The 22,493-nt window shown below is 40.9% G+C and overlaps 1 protein-coding gene across 1 annotated transcript in view; it reads left to right on the top strand.

Annotated features, from left to right (window-relative positions):
* The window catches only part of DNAH8 (dynein axonemal heavy chain 8), a gene marked incomplete at its 3' end in the record, with an annotated part of 184,666 nt that overhangs the window by 33,378 nt on the left and 128,795 nt on the right, over positions 1-22,493 (top strand). Inside the window, 9 exon segments of the mRNA XM_014445658.1 lie at positions 602-709; positions 3,534-3,635; positions 4,071-4,217; positions 9,297-9,494; positions 11,785-11,861; positions 14,064-14,163; positions 14,761-14,880; positions 16,159-16,294; positions 20,334-20,521. Of these exon segments, the coding sequence (XP_014301144.1) occupies positions 602-709; positions 3,534-3,635; positions 4,071-4,217; positions 9,297-9,494; positions 11,785-11,861; positions 14,064-14,163; positions 14,761-14,880; positions 16,159-16,294; positions 20,334-20,521 (1,176 nt within the window).

The raw sequence follows: 22,493 nt of genomic DNA, 5'->3' as shown, positions 1-22,493 counted from the left end.
TAGCAATTGTTCTATCTGTGTGTGCACTTGTTCTGCTCTGCTCTGTGCTGTTCTGCTGTTTAACTTGTTTGTGTACGTCCCTTGCACTCTGCCGTGACCTCCTCCAGAATAGGTTCCGTATTTGTGGATTTTGCCCAATATTCTCAGTACTTAGTGGCACTTAGTATGCTTGCTGCATGGTGAATTGAGTGGAACACATGGGAATGAGTACTAGTCTAATCTCTGTTTTTAACTAGCTTTCTGACCCAGGTAAGTCACTTTACCCCTCAAAATATCAGTTTCTTCACCTTTAAAAAGAGCAGCTTGAAAGATGAATCCTTAAAATAACGTTCACCTCTAATATTTTATTTTTGAATAAATGTTTAAGCAACAATAATACTAAATTCTCTTCACCCAGTTTCTCCTGTTAGCATTTTGAGTTCCGTGGGCACATTCGTCAGAACTGATGTCCTTTTCCTGTTCCAGGATCCAGTCTAGGATACCACATTGCCTTTAGTAAAATTGGACGTTTATGTATGTTTAGAGTTTCGAATATTATAGGATATTGGTTATTAAACTTATAAATATATGAGGGAATTCACTTGATACATTTCAATTTTAGGTTTCCATGGCCCATGGAATACAAAATTTGATTAATGCCATCAGAATGATTCACAGCGTGTCGAGGTATTATAATACCTCAGAGAGAATGACCTCATTGTTTATCAAGGTAAGTTTGTAAGGGAGGAAGTCACACATGTAACTCTGTGAATAATGCTCTCCCTCTGAACCGGAAAAGGGAAATGGGAAGGTTGGTGCCTGTCGGAGATTTGGATTTTAATACTTCCTGTGGACAAGAAAAGGAAGGTGTTGACTGGAGGCAGTTGTACTTAATTGAAAGGGTGCTTTTCTCCTTGTCAGAGGTAAGCCTCCAGGCTTTTTGTTTAAGTGTAGATGGTGACCATATTTATCCTTTCCAAACACAGTAGTTTTGCTCAAGAGCTAAGGTTTCTGTCCACTATTACCAATGTTTCTTTAGCTACCCCACCGGCACTGTAGTTTGTGTAAAATCTCTCATGTAATGCCTTATGGTTAATTATTTTAAATGATTTGAAAAATTGCCCAAGAAACATAGGAATAGAATTTCTTTGTAAATGATTCAAGCAGAATATAAGTAACATTCACATCTCAACTTTAACACCCCCTCCCCCCACAAAGGATAGATTTAGCCATTATGTTCTCAACAAGGCAAGAACCTTGGTATTCTTCCCTGTCACTTCTTTCTCTCCTTCATGCTGTTTATGTTCCATATTGAGATCTCTAGTTCCATATTATTATTAATATTTTTCAACATTATGAATCAACAAGTTTTCAGACTAAAATCTAAGTAGTGTTAGTTTCTTTGATTATCTCTGTTTTGTGATTTCCACATTTTCTTCCATTGTGGATTCATTACTTCTTTTTTTTAATTTGTTGATTTTTTAGAGGGAGAAAGAGAGATAAGGAGAGAGAGAGAGGGAGGGAGGGAGAGAGAGAAATATCTATTTGTTGTTCCATTTATTTATGTATTCATTGGTTGCTTCTTGTATGTGCCCTGATCAGGGATCGAACCCACAAGCTTGGTGTACTGGGACAATGATCTAACCATCTGAGCTGTCAGGCCAAGATAATTCATTACTTCTTTTGCCAAAAAATATTGTCAACTGGTTCTTTTCTCTTTCTTTTCTGTGTGTGGTGAACCTCCTGAATTCCCACATGTCTGAAAATACCTTCATTTTGTCCTCCCACTCAAAAACTAGTTTCACTGGAATCCTAAGTTCAATGTATTTTCTTCTGGAACTTTGAGGATATTGCTGTCTAATACACAGTATTGTTGATGAGAAATTTGATGCTAATCTGATTGTTTTTCCTTTGTAGGAATCATGTTTTATTCTCTCAGGAAGCTGTTAGGATTTTTTTCTTTATCCTTGAACTTCTAAAATGTCAAAATGATGTGGTTCTTTTTATAATTTATCGTGTTCTATAGTTGCTGGGTTGTTTCAATCCAAAGATTTTTGTCTCTCCTTTTCCTGGGAAATTACCTCTTTTGTCTTTGATTATTTCTTACCCACTTGTTCAGTTTATTCTCACCCTTTGAATCTAACTTCCATTTCTCTTAACTATTTTTTTTGTGTCTATCTTTGTCTTTTGACCTTTCAGCTCACTCATGTGTTCTTAATTTCTGCCCCAAATGCTGGACAATTCATCAATAGATTTAAAAAAATTTTGACAATAAAAATTTCAATTTCCAAGTTTTCTAATTGTAAAATCCTCTCATTTCTTTCTTATGAATTAACTAGAGGCCCGGTGCACGAATTTGTGCATGGGTGGGGTCCCTCGGCCTGGCCCGTGATCAAGGCCTATTGGGGGGCCGGCCAGGGAGAAGGACCTTGGGAGGTTGGCTGGCAGCCCTCGAATTGGGGCCTGTTGGGGGGGCTTTTAGGGGGGAGGAACCACGGGAGGCTGGCTGTGGGAGTGCACTGACCACTAGGGGCAGCTCCTGTGTTGAGTGTCTGCCCCCTGGTGGTCAGTGCGCATCATGGCAACTGGTGGACTGGTCGTTCCGGTAGTTCTGGTTGTTCGGTCGTAATGGTCGCTTAGGCTTTTATGTATACAGATTTGGTTAATAAAAGAGATTTTAAAAGATTTTACATATATTTCTTCTGTATTTCCTATCTTTGTTGAGTTTACTGCCTCTGTTACCAAGTTTGTATTCTTTAATTGCTTGACGATTCTTGGTTGTCTGGACGTCTTTATATTTGAGGCTTCTAATTTGCCTCCCTGTTCTGTTTCTTGTAGGGGAGGGAAGTATGAACAATATTTTCTCTGATATGTCATCCTGCTGTGCAGTAGCTACCTGGCACAGCCACACCTCTCCAAGACTGTGGTTCATATCTACAGCTTTGTCCTTTCAGCATGTGTCCCTTTGCCTGTTGCATAATTGCTCCAAATTCAGTGTGCAGGGTTACAACCGAAGGCCCCTCACGACATCTACCATCTTGAAAAGTTCCCATATTGTTTCACCTTCACAATAACCTTCTCCAGAACTGGGTTCTGGTTTTCTCTAGCCATTTTTTTTCTTTCTTATAGATTTGATCCCATATGCTTTCCATATTTTAAGAATTCTCCAACATTTCTGTGTGCCAGTCTGCCATCTTGATCTAACCTCTGGAATATTTAAATAGATATCTTGACTTTTTTCACTCTTTGGGGGGATATGGTTTGCATGTTGAAGGATGGTGAAGAATCACACTTAGACTAGATCAAGTCCTAATTAGTGCAGAAATAGACAAGTAGAAAATATAGTAGATTTTGAAATTTATAACCCCAATTACATTGACTTAAATGTTGTAGGTAAACGTGACTTTTTTTTTTTACTGGAATGTACATTTCTTTGTGATTTATATACTGTGATTCACTACATAAATTTACTATTTATCATTTTTATGCTTGTGATTTTAAAAATGAAAAAAAATTATTTCTCTACAGTTATTTTGGACTAATATTTATTTTAGGTAACAAATCAAATGGTGACAGCATCTAAAGCCTACATTACTGATGGAGGAATTAACCATGTATGGGATCAGGAAACACCCCTTGTACTAAAGAAAATTCAGGTTTGTATATGTATTTTTATTTATTTATTTTATTTTGTGCGTATTTTTATTTTCATAAAGTAAAGCTTTCACCATTTGGCCCAATTTTGTTTACTTTATTAATGCACAAAGCATGTTAATTTTGATGAAACATTGAACAAAGTAGCCTGAGAGAGAGATAGAGAGAATCATTGATCGCTGCCTCCTGCATGCCCCCCTACTGGGGATTGAGCCTGCAACCTGGGGAATCAAACCATGATCTCCTGGTTCATAGGTTGATGCTCAACCACTGAGCCATGTGGGCCAGGCAATAATGTGAATTTTTAATGTTAACAGCAATAGCCCCTGTTGAGGGGCTGATGTGATCAGCTCTGTGTGAGAGTAGAATTTTTGAATTTTTGACTCCTGAACAAATGTCTCACCACCCTTTCTGCCCCTTCTTTTAATTTTCCACAGGATTGCATTTTCTTATTTAAGGAATATCAAGCATCTTTTCACAAAACAAGGAAACTGATTTTAGAATCCTCAGGGGAAAAGTCTTTTGAGGTTTCAGAAATGTATATATTTGGAAAATTTGAAGCTTTCTGCAAAAGACTGGAAAAGGTAAGCATTGTGCAGCCATAGCATCCACCCCCAAGCACACCTCTCTGGTTATGTGGTACTTTACGTGGCACTGTGAGAATTATTGTTCTAGATTGCTCGTCTCACTGTTGGTACGACTCATATTACTTACTGCATTTTATTATATCTTATTTTTTATTCCTGATTAGTGTCTTCTGCCAGAGACACAAAAGCTATGGGAAACTTTCACTTTTCTCCAAGTCTGCCTCCACCCAGGGAGCTTGAACTCAAAAGCCTCTGCTCTTCACCATTGTGTTGGGCGAGAGGACGTGTGAGATGAAATGCCTGCAATACCTGTCAGAACCCAGTGGTCATGTCGTATCGGGGTGTGTGGGCACCTTCTCTTTCTAGGCCAGTGTACAGGGTGTATCCACAGACATGGTGTAGGTGATGTCTTTACTGGGCATACATGGGTTAGAAACTTCTGCGCCTCTGATTCATTTGCTAAGACTGGCTATGGAGGAGTGATACTATTTTCTGGGTATATAGGCTGTCCATTCAGAAGCTTTCTGGAGTTAGCCTTTGAAAAGTCTACAAAGATATATCATTTAGGTATGACCTGCTCCAGTCCCCCACCACCTTGCCAACTTTTTAGGTCCTGGTAATATTTAGAATCCTGTTCATCGTTTGTTGGAAGTTGCTGAGGCATTACATAGGTTGGAGGGCATTTTCTAGACATGTCCAGAGCCCATTTTTCATTTGTAACCCCTGACACAGTTAGGATAGGAAGGTATGAGTGATGAAGAGAAGCAAGTTACTGGTTGGGGTCTACATAGATACTTCTATTGGGCTGTTTTTGCTTGTTCCTTTAATAGCATTATTGATCTACTAGAGGACCAATGCATGCAATTCATGCAATTCATGCACTGGGGGAGTTCCTCAGCCCAGCCTGCACCCTCTCGCAGTCCAGGAGCCCTAGGAGAATGTTTGGGCCTAAGCCAGCAGTCAGACATCCATCTGGCAGTCTGGGGTTCTCGCAGTCTGGGACCCCTCGCTCCTTACCACCCACCTGCAGTGGAGGAGGGAGAGGCTCTCACCACCGCCACTGCGCTTGCCAGCCATGAGCCCAGCTTCTGGCTGAGTGTTGCTCCCCCTGTGGGAGCACACTGACCACAAGGGGACAGCTCCTGTGTTGGTCAGTGCGCGTCATAGCGACTGGTTGTTCTGCTGGTCATTCCACCATTCGGTCGATTTGCATATTAGGGTTTTACTATATAGGATAATTCATACACCATACAATTCACCCATTAAGGTGTTTAAGTCAGCATTTTCTCATACATTCACAGAGTTATGCAACCATTTCTACAATCTAATTTTAGAACATTTTCATTCCCACTGAAAAAATCCCATCAGCAGCCATATTCCTTCCCCCACCCCCCATTAATATTTCTGTTTCTATAGATTTACCTGTTCTTCTGATGTGTTCTTTTGTGACTGACTTCTTTCATTTAGCATAACATTTCAAGGTTCATCTGTTTTAGCATTCCTTTTTATTGCTGAATAATATTCCATGTATGGATATACCACATTCTATTTATCTATTCAATAGTTGATGGATATTTGGGTTGTTTCCACTCTTTGGCTATTATGAACAGTGCTGCTATGAACATTTGTGTACATATTTTTGCATGGACTTATGTTGTTATTCCTCTGGAATATATGCATAGGAGTGGAATTGCTGTGTCATGTGGCAATGCCGTGTTTAACTTTTTGAGGAGCTGCCAACTTGTTCTTCAAACAAGCTGCATCATTTCACATTTTCATAAGCAACTTAAGGGAGTTCCAGTTTTTCCACATCCTTGTTAGCTCTTGTTATTATCTGTCATTTTAAATTTAGCCATCCTAGTGGGTGTGAAGTGGTGTTTTATTGTGGTTTTGATTTGCATTTCTCTGATGACTAATGAACTAATGATGTTGAACATAATTTCAAGTGCTTAATGTTCATTTGTAGTTCTTTTTTGGAGAAATTTCTATTCAAATTTTTTACACATTTTATAATGAATTATTTTTGTATTTTTATTGTTGAGTTACGAGAGTTCTGGGTATAAGTCTCTTATATATGATTTGCCAATATCTTCTCCCATCCTGTGGATTATCATTTCAGTTTCTTTCTTCTTTATTTAATCCTCACCTGAAGATATGTTTTAAGTTTTTATTGATTTTAGAGTTTAGGTTTTTTTTTCTTCTCACCTGGACATTTATGGGAGAGAAGAGAAGAAGTGGGAAGCTGGTATTGCTCAGGGGAGAGTTAAGGAACTAGAGGTAGAGGTGGGGTAGAGTCTTTACTCCTGGTGACACTGAGATGAGGGAATCATAGCAAGTTGAGAACTAGAGAGGATGCCAAGATTGGTGAGCAGAGGAGGAATTATAAATTGGCTGTCAGTACTGAGGGGTCAAAACTTGATAAAGAGAAAGCTGGTAAAAAAGCCTAGGCCAGGACAAACAAGCAGGAGGAGGGTCATGTTGGCTGACCATGACTGGCTTTTATATTGTTGCTGTGTGTATGGGGGTGGGGGGCTCACTGGCTAAGTTTGGGACCAACTGCTGTCCCTGTCTCTTGACCACCCATTATCCACAGATGGACAAAACAGAGGACATGTTCATGACAGGGATTTTGCCCCTGTCTCTGGCCATGGGGGTCAGGTGGAAAGGTAAGGGATAAAGATCAGAGTCTTAGGATAGAATAACAGAGCAAGTGGGTAGTTTCGTTCTCCTATTTGCCTTTTAAAGTTTTTTTTTTTCCTTTAGTTTTTTGTTAAGGTGAGTGGAGCGTACGTATTAGTAGGAAGCCCAACTATTTCTCATTTTATATAGGGTGTACATAGCGAGCTGTGAATTCTAGGTAGTCCATGTGTGCTCCAGGCTTGGCCTGGCTTCTAGGGTGACAGTCGTTTTGGAAATGTACAGAAACAGTGACCCAAGAGTGACAGTTGTTCAGGAAGTGGTCCCTTTGGATTGACATGCGCAGGGACTTTGACTTCTGGTTCTGTGTTGTCTCCACCGTGTGTAGTCTGTGGAGGACTCCCCTGAGAACAGGTTTGGTTTCTGTCTGGGCGTTGGACAAAGGGAAGCTTTGCCCAAGGGCCAAACAGGAAGCAAACCTGGAGAACTTTGAGCATTGTTCTCCAAAGCAGGAATCAGACAGGAAACCATAAAAATTCTAGAGGAATCCAAAGGCAACAAAATCTCAGACATATGCTGAAGCAATTTCTTCACTGATACAGCTCCTAGGGCACTTGAAACTAAAGAGAAAATGAACAAATGGGACTACATCAAAATAAAAAGCTTCTGCACAGCAAAAGAAACCATCAACAAAACAACGAGAAAACCCACTGTGTGGGAAAACATATTTGCCAACGTCATATCTGATAAGGGCCTAATCTCCAAAATTTATAGGGAACTCATACAACTTAACAAAAGGAAGATAAACAATCCAATCAAAAAATGGGCAAAGGACCTAAATAGACACCTTTCAAAAGAGGACATTCAGAAAGCCAAGAGACATATGAAAACATGCTCAAAGTCACTAATCATCCGAGAGATGCAAATCAAAACAACAATGAGGTACCATCTCACACCTGTCAGAATGGCCATCATCAACAAATCAACAAACGACAAGTGCTGGAGAGGATGTGGAGAAAAAGGAACACTCGTGCACTGTTGGTGGGAATGCAGACTGGTGCAGCCACTATGGAAGACAGTATGGAGTTTCCTCAAAAAACAAAAAATGGAACTCCCATTTGACCCTGTGATCCCACTTCTAGGAATATATCCCAAGAAACCAGAAACACCAATCAGAAAGGATATATGCACCCAGATGTTCATAGCAGCACAATTCACCATAGCTAAGATCTGGAAACAGCCTAAGTGCCCATCAGTAGATGAATGGATTAGAAAACTGTGGTACATCTACACGATGGAATACTATGCTGCTGTTAAAAAGAAGGAACTCTTACCATTTGCAACAGCATGGATGGAACTGGAGAGCATTATGCTAAGTGAAATAAGCCAGTCAATGAAGGAAAAATACCACATGATCTCACACATTCATGGATAATAGAGACCATTATAAACTTTTGAACAATAATAGATACAGAGGCAGAGCTGCCTCACACAGATTGTCAAACTGCAGCGGGAAGGCCGGGGAGGGTTGGGGGGCAGGAGGGAGGGGGGTAAGAGATCAACCGAAGGACTTGTACGCATGCATATAAACATAACCAATGGACATAAGACACTGGGGGATAGGGGAGGCCAGGGGATTGTCAAGGGCGGGGGAAAAAAGGACACATATGTAATACCCTTTGTAATACTTTAAGCAATAAAAAAATTAAAAAAAAATAAATAAAAATAAAAATAATCAAGAACATAAAAAACAAAACAAAAAACAAAGCAGGAATCAGAACAGGGACTCACAAATGAAGATTAAGGAACTGAGTAGCCTGTGAACGTGAAAGGTTTTTTTTGTGTGTGAAGTAGGTGGTGTTGGTACATTGAGATGGAGGCAGCCATTTCTGCAATAAAGTCCATTTTGACGATCTCCTGGGGCTCTTCTGGGGTCAGAAGTGACTACAGTCATTCTTCAGTCTTCTTGGGCCTTCCTTCTACCTGAATGCAGGGGAAAGGAAAACAGATGCGGATTTCTGCTGGTGCTACATATCAGAACTACATGTCAGAACTACAGTGAGGGCAGGGGCAAGAAGAATGGTACAGCGTCTGAATCCAGTGAAATAATTTTCAGAAAATTCTCAAGAATAAAAGAATGAAATTATTTAGACATCTGCAAGGACTTTTACTGAAATTTATTTCCCCCTCCTTTTGAAATATAATACTAGTATGATCAGATTTCAAGATATGCTCGAACATCATCGATTTAAATAGTTGAAGAAGAGTACTGATTAGTGACAGGGATTTACCATCTATTTTATCTACTCTGGTTTTAGCTAAATGATCCTAGGGCCTGTTTCTTGGTCTGCTTTTTAATCAATGATTCCTTAAGAATTTACTCCAGGGAAAGGTGCTACTATCCCATTTTAAAAATAAAATAACACTTCTCTTTTTAAGATTACAGAAATGATAACTATTGTGCAAACATTCTCAGCCTTGAGTCATTCTACCATAGAGGGAATAGATATAATGGCAATAAAATTCAAAAATATATATCACGGGGTTAAGAAAAAGCAATACGACATTCTGGATCCAAGAAGGATAGAGTTTGACACAGATTTCTTAGACTTCATGGCAAAAATCAGTGCTTTAGAGGTAAGTAATTATACATACTTTTACTTGTAATTAATAATATTGGAATTCACATATTTACTATTTGTTATAAGTTACTCTTGCAAATGGATAAAAAAATATTTGCTAGTGTGATTAATTTCTTAACTAGTCCACAAAATATTTTCCGCCTTTTTTAAAGTGAAAAAAGGGGCATAATCAATAAAAGATGTCAGTGAACAACCAACCAGAAGCCCCAAAGACTACTGTAGTTGGGGGTCATTTTTAGTTTACATGAACATTTGTTTTCGATTTTTGTTGTGTCAAGAAGCCAATGTCATTTTTTCAGTCCGAGGGCAAGTTCGTCATTTTTGCTCTTTGTTTTAGTGAGAAAAGATGTGAGGATGGATTAGGAAGGTGCCTTACTCTCCCCTTGGCCACATTCTCTCTGCATCCTAGAGGGCACTCTGAGAGGCCCTCGTCCTGTTTGTCATAGCGTCTGGGGCACCAGACGGATGAAGGGTAGTTAAAAATAATGTCTGGTACCATATTTCTCTCTTACCTTTGGGCTTATATGGCTTTAGTTACTCTCATACTAACTGAGGTTAACCCCATGGAAAGGCCCTCTGCTTGCTACCCAATGTCTGGGAGACACAGGGAGGGACAAGAATATACTCTGTCCACTTCCCAAGTCTGCAATTCTTGGCATGAAGGTGAGGAAACATATATTTATATTTTCTTATTAAAAAGATTCTTTTAAAAAACTATATTACATGTAATCTGGGCAATATAAAAAGATAGATCCTAAAATTCTAGCAGCAGTTTTTCTTTTTGGCACAGACTTCCTTTCAGTTTTTGAAAGTGAGACTCTGATGTTATGATATATTATAGTTATTACTTTTAGTGTTTGGCTAGTCAGGCAAGGTGGGATTTTTGTCTAAAATGCTTTGCGAGTTATATCTTTATGGCAATGGGAATTTGGACTTTTTAAAAAAACTTATTGCCTAAATCATTTTTATGATTCTTTAATAAAGATTATATGTTGTAAAGGCTTTACTATGTGGTCTTAGATATAAATTTTAGCTCCCAGCATATTTAGAGGCCATATTAACTTTTTAATATTTTAAAAAGGTGTCAGTGTTTTAACTTACCTTCCTTTCCCAATGTTTGATTAGCACTGTGTTTTAGGTTAGTAGACCATCTATAATAATGAAAGTGTAATATGCTAATTAGACTGGATGTCCTTCCGGACGTCCTTCTGGTCGACCTTCCCGACGACCTTCCGGACAAAGCTGGGGCTGTGAGGGAAGCCCGGGTTCTGGGTGCCAGAGGGAAGCTGGTGTCAGCAGCTGGGGGAAGGAAGGCCTACTCTTGCATGATTTTCATGCATCGGGCCTCTAGTAACAATATAATCTGAAAGTGAAAGTAATTTAGAAAGAGTGTTTCAGTTCCATTGGTACCAGGAGTTTGGAATTCACTGTTTGGGATGGTGTGAGTTTCAGAAGAATATTTTCTTCTTGTTTCTCCTTGGCATGGCAAAGAGGTTTCTGGGAGCAGTGATGTTGGACAGTGACACCTGTTGATTCTGGGTGTCCATAGTGTCATCACATTGCTCTACCAATATGCTTAGAAATTCCAAACATCCCAAAGAAATGTGCTTGGTAAGGGACACTCACTCCTTTAAAAAATCCTCTAGGTCAGTAATTTCCCCAAACAACCACATATGTAATTTATAATTTTTCTAGTAGCCAAAAGAATAATAGTTAAAAGAAGCAGGTAAAATTACTTTAATAAGATATTTTGCCTGGCCGGTATGACTCAGTGGTTGAGTGTCAGCCTATGAACAAGGAGGTCATGATTCGATCCTTGGTCAGGGCACATGCTGGGTGTTTGGGCTCAATCCCCAGTTGGGGGTGTGCAGGAGGCAGCCAATTGTTGATTCTCTCTCATCATTGATGTTTCTATGTCTCTCTCCCTCTCCCTTCTTCTCTGAAATCAATAAAAATATATTTTAAAAAATAATATATTTTATTCAACCCAACATATTAAAAATATTAACATTTTGACATATCATCAAATATAAGAATCATTGAGATATTATGCATTCTTTTTTTGTACTAAGTCTTTGAAACCTAGTGCATATTTTATACTTACAGCGTATCTCACTGCCAAGTAGTGAGTGCCAGGGGCCATCGCACTGGGCAGTGTAGTTTTAGATGCTTAGATGGTAGGTGTGTTGAAGGCTATATTGATTCTGTAGGAAAATCATTAAATGTTGTTAAACAAAACTAATCTCTTAATGCCAAGATCATTAAATATCAACATTTTATTTCAGGTACAAATACAGGCCTTTATGAACAGTACTTTTGGAAAAATCTTATCTTCTCAGCAGGCTCTTCAGCTGCTTCAAAGGTATTTATAATCCATTAAGCAGCATAATTTCTAGTTGGCATAACTTTATATCTGAAAATACAATTTCAAATAAGATGTTCTTGGAAATCTCTTCTAGGTAAACTTTTAAAAAAATTTTTAAATTTATCTTGATTGTTGAAAGTATTACAGATGTCCCTTCCCCCCCTAAGGATTCCCTCCTCCCCACTCCCATCCCCTCCCTCCCCGGGCCTTAACTGTACTATAGTCTGTGTCCATGGGTTATGCATATAAGTTCTTTGGTTAATCTCTTTCCACTCACACCCCGCTTCCCTCTGAGAATCGTCCGTCTGTTACATGCTTCCATGTAAGATTCTTTCTTTGTCTTTAAAGCAGTTTCTTTTGTTCATTAGATTTCACATAGAAGTGAGATCACGTGATATTTATCTTTCTCTGACTGGCTTATGTCACTTACCATAATACTCTCTAGGCCCCTCCATGTTGTTTCAAAGGTTAAGAGATCCTACTTTTTCACAGCTGCATAGGATTCCACCGTGTAATGTACCACAGCTCTTTTATCCACTCATCTACTTTTGGACACTTGGGCTGTTTCCACATCTTTAAAAACCAAAACAAACTGAGTGAGGCTTTCTCTCCGACCGGCTCTGGTCTCCCTGGTGGCCAGAAGCTCTGCTGCCTTTCACAGCTGGATGTTATGTGGGTCACTGTTCCCAGCCCTCTTACTCTGGGCTGCAGAGTCCAGCCTGTGTTCCAGGTCTTGATCTGCTCGGGGAAAAGCCCTCCTGTAGCCAAGGGATCCCTCTGCACTCTGGGCCGGCCGCCCGAGGAAGCGGGGTCAGCCCCTCCTGCGACGTCGCCCTTCCTGTCAGTCTCCAGGTGTTTTCTATGTCTCCTTCTCAGCTGGACCTTAGTTGGTAATTACGGGTGAATGTTCCCCAATTTAGTTTTATTTCCAGTCTGACCCTGGGATGAGGTGCAAGATTTGGCCACCATCTTCTCTCTCTTCTTCTAGGTAAACTTTTGAACTCAGAAACATTGCTCTTTCAGTTACCATTTAATAGAATGGTAAAAATTTGAAATATATTTTTCGCTGATTTTTTTTATAGCAGACAGTCTTTCAATAAGAGAATGAAATATTTTACATCTTTCCCCCAGCTACATGATATATTTGAGGTTGGTTTCATAGGTGTTATTGGAAAGGGAACAATAATGTTTAATTCTGCGTGCTGAAAAGATTTTGTTTGGACTTTTAGAAAAAAGTGCAATTAAGAGTAGCAGATCTCCAGACTCCCATTTTCCCTCCCGAGTGCCCCTGCCGCTCCTGTCCCTCTGTTCCTGACAACAGTGACCTCCAGAAGGGCAGGAAAGCCTGGACCAGAGGGACGAGCTGGACTCGGGGCTCTTTGCTTCCAGCTCGGAAAGGGCTCATGACCATGTTAGGGGCCCTTTGGGAACCCTTTCCTGAGAGCCCGTGGTTCTGGGCTTGGGCCCAGCTTTGCTGTAGTTCCATGTCTCTCTAACTATGGATAATATCAGTGAGACCTTACCTTATGAGACCATCATCAGAGTCAAAACAGATAAAGTGGTTTTAACGCGTGACAGATGGCAGGTTCTACTTTCTTAGTGATTTCTCTCTGTCTCTTTCCTTCTGTCTTTGCCCTCCCCCCACCAACCTATAATATACTGGTGTTAATTCACTTTATTATCAGGACGTTCTGGTTCCAGCCCTTCCTGTGTGTCACTGGGTCTCTAAGTGAAAGTGATATTTGGCTGACAAAATCATTATTATAATATTATTATTCTGGCTATTTGGAATCATGTGACGTTAATATTGGCAGAGGGATAGTCAGTGTGCTCCCCTCCATCTTTATGAAGCCACCCCCCACTCACCTTTTCAATCTCAGTTTAATGTCACTTCCTCAGGGAAGTTTTTCTTGACTTCCCAGACTTGGCTGGGTTCCCTGTTAATATGCATTCCTGGCACCCTGGTAATTTAAATAATTATTTATGTAACTCTTGACCGATAGCTCCCTTTTCCATAAGATAACAGACTGCAAGAAATCTGGAACCATACTTGTCTTGTTTCCACTGTATCCTGGCACATGTAGGAGGCCTGATGTGAATATTTGTCAAATGAGTAAAGGAATGGATTTTTAGGACTGCAGCAATTCTCAAGTATGTTTCTCATTTACTTCTTAATTCTTCACCTTCAATTACTCTTAGGTTCCAGAAGCTGAACATTCCCTGTCTTAAATTAGAAATAAATCACACAATTGAGCGTATCCTTCAATGTTACGTGGCTGAACTCGAAGCTATTAAGAAGGCAAGTATCGTGTTTATAAAGACAGGCACTTTAGTACAAAAGCAAAAGCATTCAGAAAGTATTTGCCGTGGTTATATTGTGCTAAGCAACTCGGGAGCAGTCCTGTCACTGCGAAATCCCTCTGACGTCCCTTCTCAGTGCGGGAAGGGCTGACCGGGGATGTCACTGGGAGGCCAGGCTTACATCCTGTGCTCTTAAGAACTGCCTTTGCGTGACAGCATCCATGCGTGCATCAGAAAGCCCATTAAGCCCATAGAAGTACGGGCTCTGGAGACTATTATGACAGGTATAATGTAGCAATGTGCTCCCTCTTTTGAATACTTCTTTAAAAATTGAGATAAAAGGCAGAAAAAAATATATACATGTAATGGGAAAGAAGGGTTAGAGATAATTAAGTGTCATATATTTTAAACATCATAGCTCCTGAATCTCGGGTTATTATCTCTGAAGGCCGTTTCTATATTTTTAATGACTACCTCCTTGGTATAAAACATGGGAATAATGGCAAAACATCAATACAAGTATAGCTTTATATATATTTTTTGCCTTTTTCATCGTATTTAATTTCAAACATTAATACCAGCTCTTTCATTACAGCTTTATCATTCTCAAAAAGATGACCCCCCTCTGGCTCGCAACATGCCCCCAATAGCAGGAAAAATACTTTGGGTGAGGCAGCTCTACCGCCGGATAAGCGAGCCCATCAACTATTTCTTTGTAAGCCAACGCTGACATTTACAGTATGTGGACTGGGGTTTTGAATACAAGAAATATATTTGATCTCATAGTATTTATGTCCAAGAAAGTAGTTAGAGCTCATTATTTTACGGGTGAAGAAAATGTAGTTTATAAATATGCTTGTGAGACATTGAGCCAATTGTTTCATGTGTGGTAGAGAAGCCCGTTTCATTACAGTTATCGCTAAGAGGGTGAATCTTAAACTTTGTGACTTTTAATAAAACAGGACACTTTATAAAGGCTTTAAAAATTGTTTTGAAAACAAAAACGTACAGGCCAAGTGCTGAGGTTACTTCTGTGTATTAGCAAAGGGGAGGCTAGGTGCAGTCTCTTCCTGTATGAGAAACTGAGACCTAGAGCAGGGAATCATGAAGGACATTCATTCTCTGTGTCCTTAAGATATTCGATTTCTGAAAAGCACCAGGATACTCTTAGGCCCTGTTGGAATTCTGAAATTGCCAGTTTGTCTTCTCTTTGTTTTTTGTTTTTGTTTTGTTTTGTGTTTGTTTGTTTTTTTGCTTTGTTTTTTAAAGAGACAGAGCTACAGAGTGGAGATGGTTGGCTTAGTTTTGTGTCTAATGCCTAAATTCAGAACAAAATGCTACCAAAATATAGTCTTGAGAGTAACATTATAATTCAAACGTTATTAAATATTGAGCTTTTGTTGTTTGTGTTTGGCTACTATCTCTTATTTAACTGTTCTCAATATTAAAAAACATTGAAACGCTGGGCTTACACAGGGGCCAGGACGGAACTCCATTGCTGATTGACTGTTTTTGACATATGTGGATCAAAACATAAAACGTGCAGTAATTTGCATAAAGAAATTTGGTTGTGTTCTTGGATATAGGGTTACTGTTTTTTGGTGCTGGAACTTAGGACTTTGTCCTGATATCCACACTTCAAGGGAGATCCGTCCATCGCATCTTGTCCAGAAAAGTGGGAGGGAGGCAGCCGATCAATGATGCTCTCTCATCATTGATGTTTCTATCTCTCAGTGCCTGGGGCTGGCTGCAGGGCTAGCCCTTTCTGTTTTAATCCTTTATTTCCTTCTCCAGTTTCCCCCTTCTACACAATGTTTCCCTACTTCCATGGCTAGCTTGGACAGCCTTCCTCATCCCTGTGTTACTCTGAGGTAAAATCTGAATGGGTAGCACAATTATTTGATGCCATTTTAAAGACAAACAGCTTTATGATTTGCATGAAACGAGCAACAGTCTTTTAACATAAAGCTTTCTCTTTCCCATAAAAAAACAGAAAAACTCGGACATTTTGTCAAGTTCGGAAGGTAAGGCTGTCATTCGTCAGTATAACAAGATTTCCTACGTGCTGGTGGAGTTTGAGGTGGTCTACCACACGGCCTGGACCAGAGAGATCTCGCAGATACAGTACGGTGGGTGCGCGGCTCCGCTCCCCAGGGGCGTGAGGGGCCTTTGGATGAGTTCATGGTTCTGGGGAAGTTTTACATCTCTTCCATGTAGTCTTATGATGGTTGCATTGAGATTTGGGGGTGATACAATTATTTGTATCTTTATAGTTATTAATACTCTGATCTTTATGAGCAAAAATCGTCATGACCTTAAAGTTGATTTGCTTAGATTATGACTTCCTCCTGAAAAAAAGTACTCAAAAGTAAATATCAAGACTCTTTATAGATATTTTTCCATGGATTTAGGAAAGTTTTCATATTTCGTTTTATCATGACATAGATTCAAATCTCAGTCCCAATCAGTGGAGAATTGCAGCTTCCCTCCCTCTCTCCCTCCTTCCTTCTCACCTTTCTCTTCCTCACTCCTCTCTTGTTCCCTCCCTTCCTTTCTTTCTTTTTCTATAACTGAATTTAACTTCAATTTTGAGCTCCAGTAAATTAAGAGCATTAGGCCTGCCTGGCTGGTGTGGCTCAGTGGTTGAGCATCGATCTATGAACCTAGGTCCTAGGAGGAAACGGTTCAATTCCCCGTTAGGGCGCATGCCCGGGTCACAGGCTTGATCCTTAGTAAGGCATGTCAGGAGGCAGCCAATCAATGATTCTATCTCATCATTGATGTTTCTATCTCTCTCTCCCTCCCCCTGCCTCTCTGAAATCATTAAAAAATACATTTTTTTTAAAAAAAGAATATTAGGGCTGGTCCAAGTACCTCTGAGGGTCCAAGTATCCTCAGGCACCGGGCAGAGTTAAGTGTGAGGCAGAGGATGGTGATTCTCAGCAAGCACCCACCCACGCTGGCATCATCTGGGGTGTTACTGTGTGGGCTCAGCTGTTGGCCATGCTTTGTCCCACCTTAACCTTAAGCTCTTATCTGTAACCTGGTGGAACCCTGGCCGTGTCCCCTGGTAGGAAGCTTTCTCCCTCGCACCCCAGGATCTCCACTTCAGCAGAGCACAGAATTGCAGGCACAGGGAGCACAACTTCAGGGGGTGGGTCACCAGGGGTGACAGTGAGAGGACCACTCCTACTTCTGTCTCTTGGTTCCAGATCCATTTACTTGAGCAGTTGGGGACACAGCATATATGTGGGTGCTTGATTCAGTGCACACCGGCATCCTGGAAGACAGGGCCCCAACCCCGCAGGGTGTCTTCCCCAACTGGCACCTTAACCAAACCTTTAATAGTCCTTCTGTCAGGCCATATGCGAATGGCGGCCAAATGGATCCCAGTGAAAGCCTGCTAATGGACCAACGCGGAAGCTTACACTTCACACTATGGAAAAGGGCAAAAGAGAATTTTTAACAACTGAAACACGGAGCATGTACTAGTTAGCTTCTGCAATACGATGCAGTTCTTTCCCAGGACACGTACTGCTTTACAGACCCGTCTTATCTCCCCTACACATTCCAAGGATACTCTCTTTGTCTGTTTCATCTTTGTCTCCTTTAAATAACAGTCATAGCTAACATCTATATAGTGCTGACCATGTGCCAGGCTTTGTCTAAGTACTTTACATATACAGCTAACTGCCTTTAATCCTCATGGCAACCCTTTGAGGAACTATTATTGCCCTCATCTGACAGATGAGGCAACCCGGGCACTGAGAAACCATTAACTGACTTGCTCACAGCTGGGAAGTGGCAGGGCCAGGATTCAAATCTGCCTTTCATGTGCACACAGGCTACTGGGCAGGAATCACTCTGAAAGGCTTCTTGTTGATACAGTGGTGTGACGATACTTAATGGTACAGGCACTCGGGGTAATAATTGGAGACCTAGTATCAACCCCTGTAATGTTTCTCTACTGATGACTCACCTGGAAGGAATGTTCACTCAGCCCTGGGGAGGGCTTCCAGGCTGTCATTGTTAGTGGTCTTGCTGCCCATTCGGTCCTGTCACAGAAACTCAGTACAGCCCTAAGGAAGACAGATTTTATTAAATGAATGTCCAAGGGTTAATTTAGACTTTAACTTGGGAAGATAAATGATTTCTAGTTCAATTTTTAAAAGATTTCAAATAAATTGGGTAAAATTTTTGATTGAAATCTCCATGAAACTAGGATCATTAAAACTAATCTTATAGGATGAGTAAAACTCCAGTAACTTCAGAGAGATATAAAGACTCTTCTATTTAAGTAGATACTTGATGCAGCCACATATGGTGCAGTAATATGAAGCTTGGAAGGTACAGTGGGCATCCTCAAGTTAGTAGTGTTTGTTAATATAAGATATATTCAAGCTCATACATACTTATCTACAGGTGTGTAATTATTTTTATCATCCTATATAATAAAAGCCTAATGTGCTAAGTGTCCGGTTACCCGGTCGTCCGTTCAGTCAAAGCGTAATATGCTAATGATATGCTAAGGCCACTCAACCGCTCACTATGACGTCCACTGACCACCAGGGGGCAGTCAACCAGTTGACCAGTCGCTATGATGTGCACTGACCACCAGGGGCAGACGCTCCAACCAGTAGATTATTTTGCTGCTGGGGTCTGGCTGATTGGGACTGAGTGAGATGGGCCGGACATGCCCTGGAGCCCTCCCACAGTTCCTCCCTGGCTGGCCAACCTCCCATGTTCCTCCCCGGTCCCGATAGTGCACCGGTGGGGTCCCTCGGCCTGGTCTGTGCTCTCTTGCAATCCGGGACCCCTCAGGGGATGCCAGTTTCGGCCCGATCCCGCAGGCCAGGCCAAGGGATCCCCCTGGTGCACGAATTCATGCACTGGGCCTCTAATGCTATAATAACAAATAATCTAAGGCTCCTCAGCATGAACCTAGGGATTCATAATAAAAAGCATATCTGAAAATGCCTATTTATATTAATAATGTTCAATAGTAGTTCAGATGTAGTGTAAAAAAATCGCCCTCTGTATTTATTCTAGGAGTTCACAGTGCAATGGTGTTCAATAAATATTTCTTACTGATATTGATCCTAGTTGTCAGAAATTCAGGATGGAGATTTCATTCAGATAAACCTCCTTAAAGAAGCCAGTTTGGGGTTAGGCATGGAAAAAGGTTTGGGAAATCTGTGAGGTGTGTCATATTTTCATAGTTGGGCACATCTTCCAGTTCTCTCCTAGGGGTTCAATCACCATCTGTGAAAATAAACTAACATGGTATTATAGCTTTCTTAGGCCCACCCTGAAAAGTTTTGCAGCTCATAGCACAAGGGCTAGCCATTCTTGGCCCAGTTTCCTCTCTCAATCTGATTTTATGGCCTTCTAGACACTCTGCATTTATCTATGTCTTGAGCACCTACTGTGTGTCAGAAACTGGGATATTCAATGCTATTGTTCTGTCCTTCAGAAGTCAGTAGTCCAGTCTGGCCCCCATGGCTCAGTGGTTGAGTGTCATCCTATGAACCAGGAGGTCAGGGTTTGATTCCCGGTCAGGACACAGGCCTGGGTTGTGGGCTCGATCCCCAGTAGAGGGCCTGCAGGAAGCAGCTGATCAATGATTCTCTCTCATCACTGATGTTTCTCTCTCTCTCTCTCTCTTTGAAATCAATAATTTTATATACACACACACACATACATACACACACTAGAGGCCCAGTGCACGGATTTGAGCACTGGTGGGGTCCCTGGGCTTGGCCTGTGGGGATTGGGCCAAAACCAGATCTCTGACATCCCCCAAGGGGTCCCAGATTGTGAGAGGGTGCAGGCCAGGCCAAGGGACCCCACCAGTGCACGATTGGGGCCAGGGAGGGACCGCAGGAGGGCTCTGGGGCGTGTCTAGCCCATCTCACCCAGTCCTGATTGGCCGGACCCCAGCAACAAGCTAACCTACCAGTCTGAGTGTCTGCCCACTGGTGGTTAGTGTGTGTCACAGCGACTGGTCAAATGGTCGAATGAACGGTTGGACACTTAGGATATTAGGCTTTTATTATATGGGATTTTTTTTAAAGTCAATAGTCCAGTGGGGAAGATAGGCATGTGACATAGGGCTGGAAGCAGAAATAAATCCAAAATATCTAAAGTAAAAAAATCATTTATTTGTAGCTTTACAAGCCACACTTTTTGTGCGACATCCAGAATCAGGGAAGTTGATGGTTAATTTTGATCCCAAAATTCTGGAAGTTGTTCGGGAAACTAAGTGCATGATAAAAATGAAGCTGGAGGTACCAGATCAGGCAAAGAGAATGCTAAAGCTGGAGAGTAAGTTGAAAGGAGATAAATTGCATTTGCAGGTAAGATAAATTATATTTTCTAATTAGTTTTGAAGTGTTTTTTTTGGGGGGGGCGGGGAGGAATATAGTATTGCAGTTTTACTGATATGGCTCTGAGGGGGGAAATCTGTTACTATGTTGATTCTTTTTATTTTTCAGCTTTACTGAGGTGTAATTGACAAATAAAAATTGTAAGATATTTAGTGTACAATGTGATGGTTTGATATACATATGCATTGTGAAAAGATCCCTCCCATTTAGTTAATTAACACATTCAGTACCTTACGTATATACATATGTATATGGGTTTGGTTTTTTTATGTGAGAACATTTAAGTTCTACTCTCTAAGCAGATTTCAGTTATACAACACAGAGTTATCAACTATAGTCGCAGTGTGAGACAGTCGCTCCCCAGACCTTATTTATCTTATAACTGAAACTTTGTACCCTTTCACCAACCTTTCTCCACTTCCCCCTCCCCCCAGGCCCTGGCAACGACTTTTCTACTCTCCATTTTTACGAGTTTTTTTTTTTTAATTCCACATCTAAGTGCTACCATACCGAATTTGTCTTTCTGTGTCTGACTTATTTCACTCAGCATTAGGCCTCAAGGTCCATCCATATTGTCGCAAGCGGCAGGATATCCTTCTTATTTCCATTCCTTAGCTATTGTGACTAATGCTGCAGTTAACATTTCATTTCCACAGAAGTGGATTGCTGGATCATATGGCATTTTTAATTTTTCAGCAACTTCCACACTGTTTTCCTTAGTGGCTACACTAATTTACATTCCCAGCAACAATGCATGAGGGTTCCCTTTTCTCCACATTCACCCCAACACTCGTTCTTTCTTTTTTTTCTCTTAAATTTAAATTCTTTATTGTTGAAAGTATTACATATGTCTCCTTTTCCCCCCATTGACCTCTCCCCAGCTGTCCCCTCCCACCAGCACATGCCCTCACCCCACAACTGTCTGTGTCCATGGGCCATGCCCATATGCATGCATACAAGTCCTTTGGTTGCTCTCTTACCCTCCCCCCGCTCCTCCTCTGCCTTCCCTCTGAGGTTGGATGGTCTGTTTGATGCTTCTCTGTCTCTGGATCTATTTTTGTTCATCAGTTTCTATTGTTCATTATATTCGACAAATGAGTGAGATCATGTGATATTTATCTTTCTTCGACTGGCTTATTTCACTTAGCATAATGCTCTGCGGGTGCATCCATGCTGTTGCAAATGGTAAGAGTTCCTTCTTTCCTACAGCGTGTAGTATTCCATTGTGTAGATGTACCACTGTTTTTTCATCCACTCATCTGCTGATGGGCACTCAGGCTGTTTCCAGATCTTAGCTATTGTGAATTGTGCTGCTATGAACATAGGGGTGCATATATCCTTTCTGATTGGTGTTTCTGATTTCTTGGGAAATATTCCAGGAAGTGGGATTACTGGGTCAAATGGGAGTTCCACTTTTAATTTTTTGAGGAACCTCCATACTGTTCTCCACAGTGGCTATACCAGTCTGCATTCCTACCAGCAGTGCACGAGGGTTCCTTTTTCTTCACATCTTCACCAGCACTTGATTTCAGAAAGGAAGGGAGAGGGGAGAGAGAGATAGAAACATCAATGATGAGAGAGAATCATGGATTGGCTGCCCACTGCCTCCTGCGAGCCCCCTACTGAGGATCGAGCCCACAGCCTGGGCATGTGCCCTTGACCAGAATCGAACCCGGGACCCTTCAGTCCACAGACGGATGCTCTAGCTACTGAGCAAAACCAGCTAAGGCAGTATTTCATCTTTTAAAAATTCTTGAGGCACATCGGTTGAAAGTTGCTGCTCCAGGGCGGATACCTAGGAGTGAAATTGCTGGGTTTCAGTAACTTGGTAACTCTATGTTTAACCTTTTGAATAACTGACACACTTTTTCAAAGAGGCTGCATTATTTTGTATTTCCACAAGTACTGTGAGAGGGTTTCAATTTCTCCATATCTTTGCCAT

This window comes from Myotis lucifugus, unplaced genomic scaffold, assembly GCF_000147115.1.
Source record: "Myotis lucifugus unplaced genomic scaffold, Myoluc2.0 scaffold_477, whole genome shotgun sequence".
Lineage (NCBI taxonomy): Eukaryota > Metazoa > Chordata > Mammalia > Chiroptera > Vespertilionidae > Myotis > Myotis lucifugus.
The sequence above is the reverse complement of the archived record's forward strand: the minus strand, read 5'-3'. Positions and strand labels throughout refer to the sequence as shown.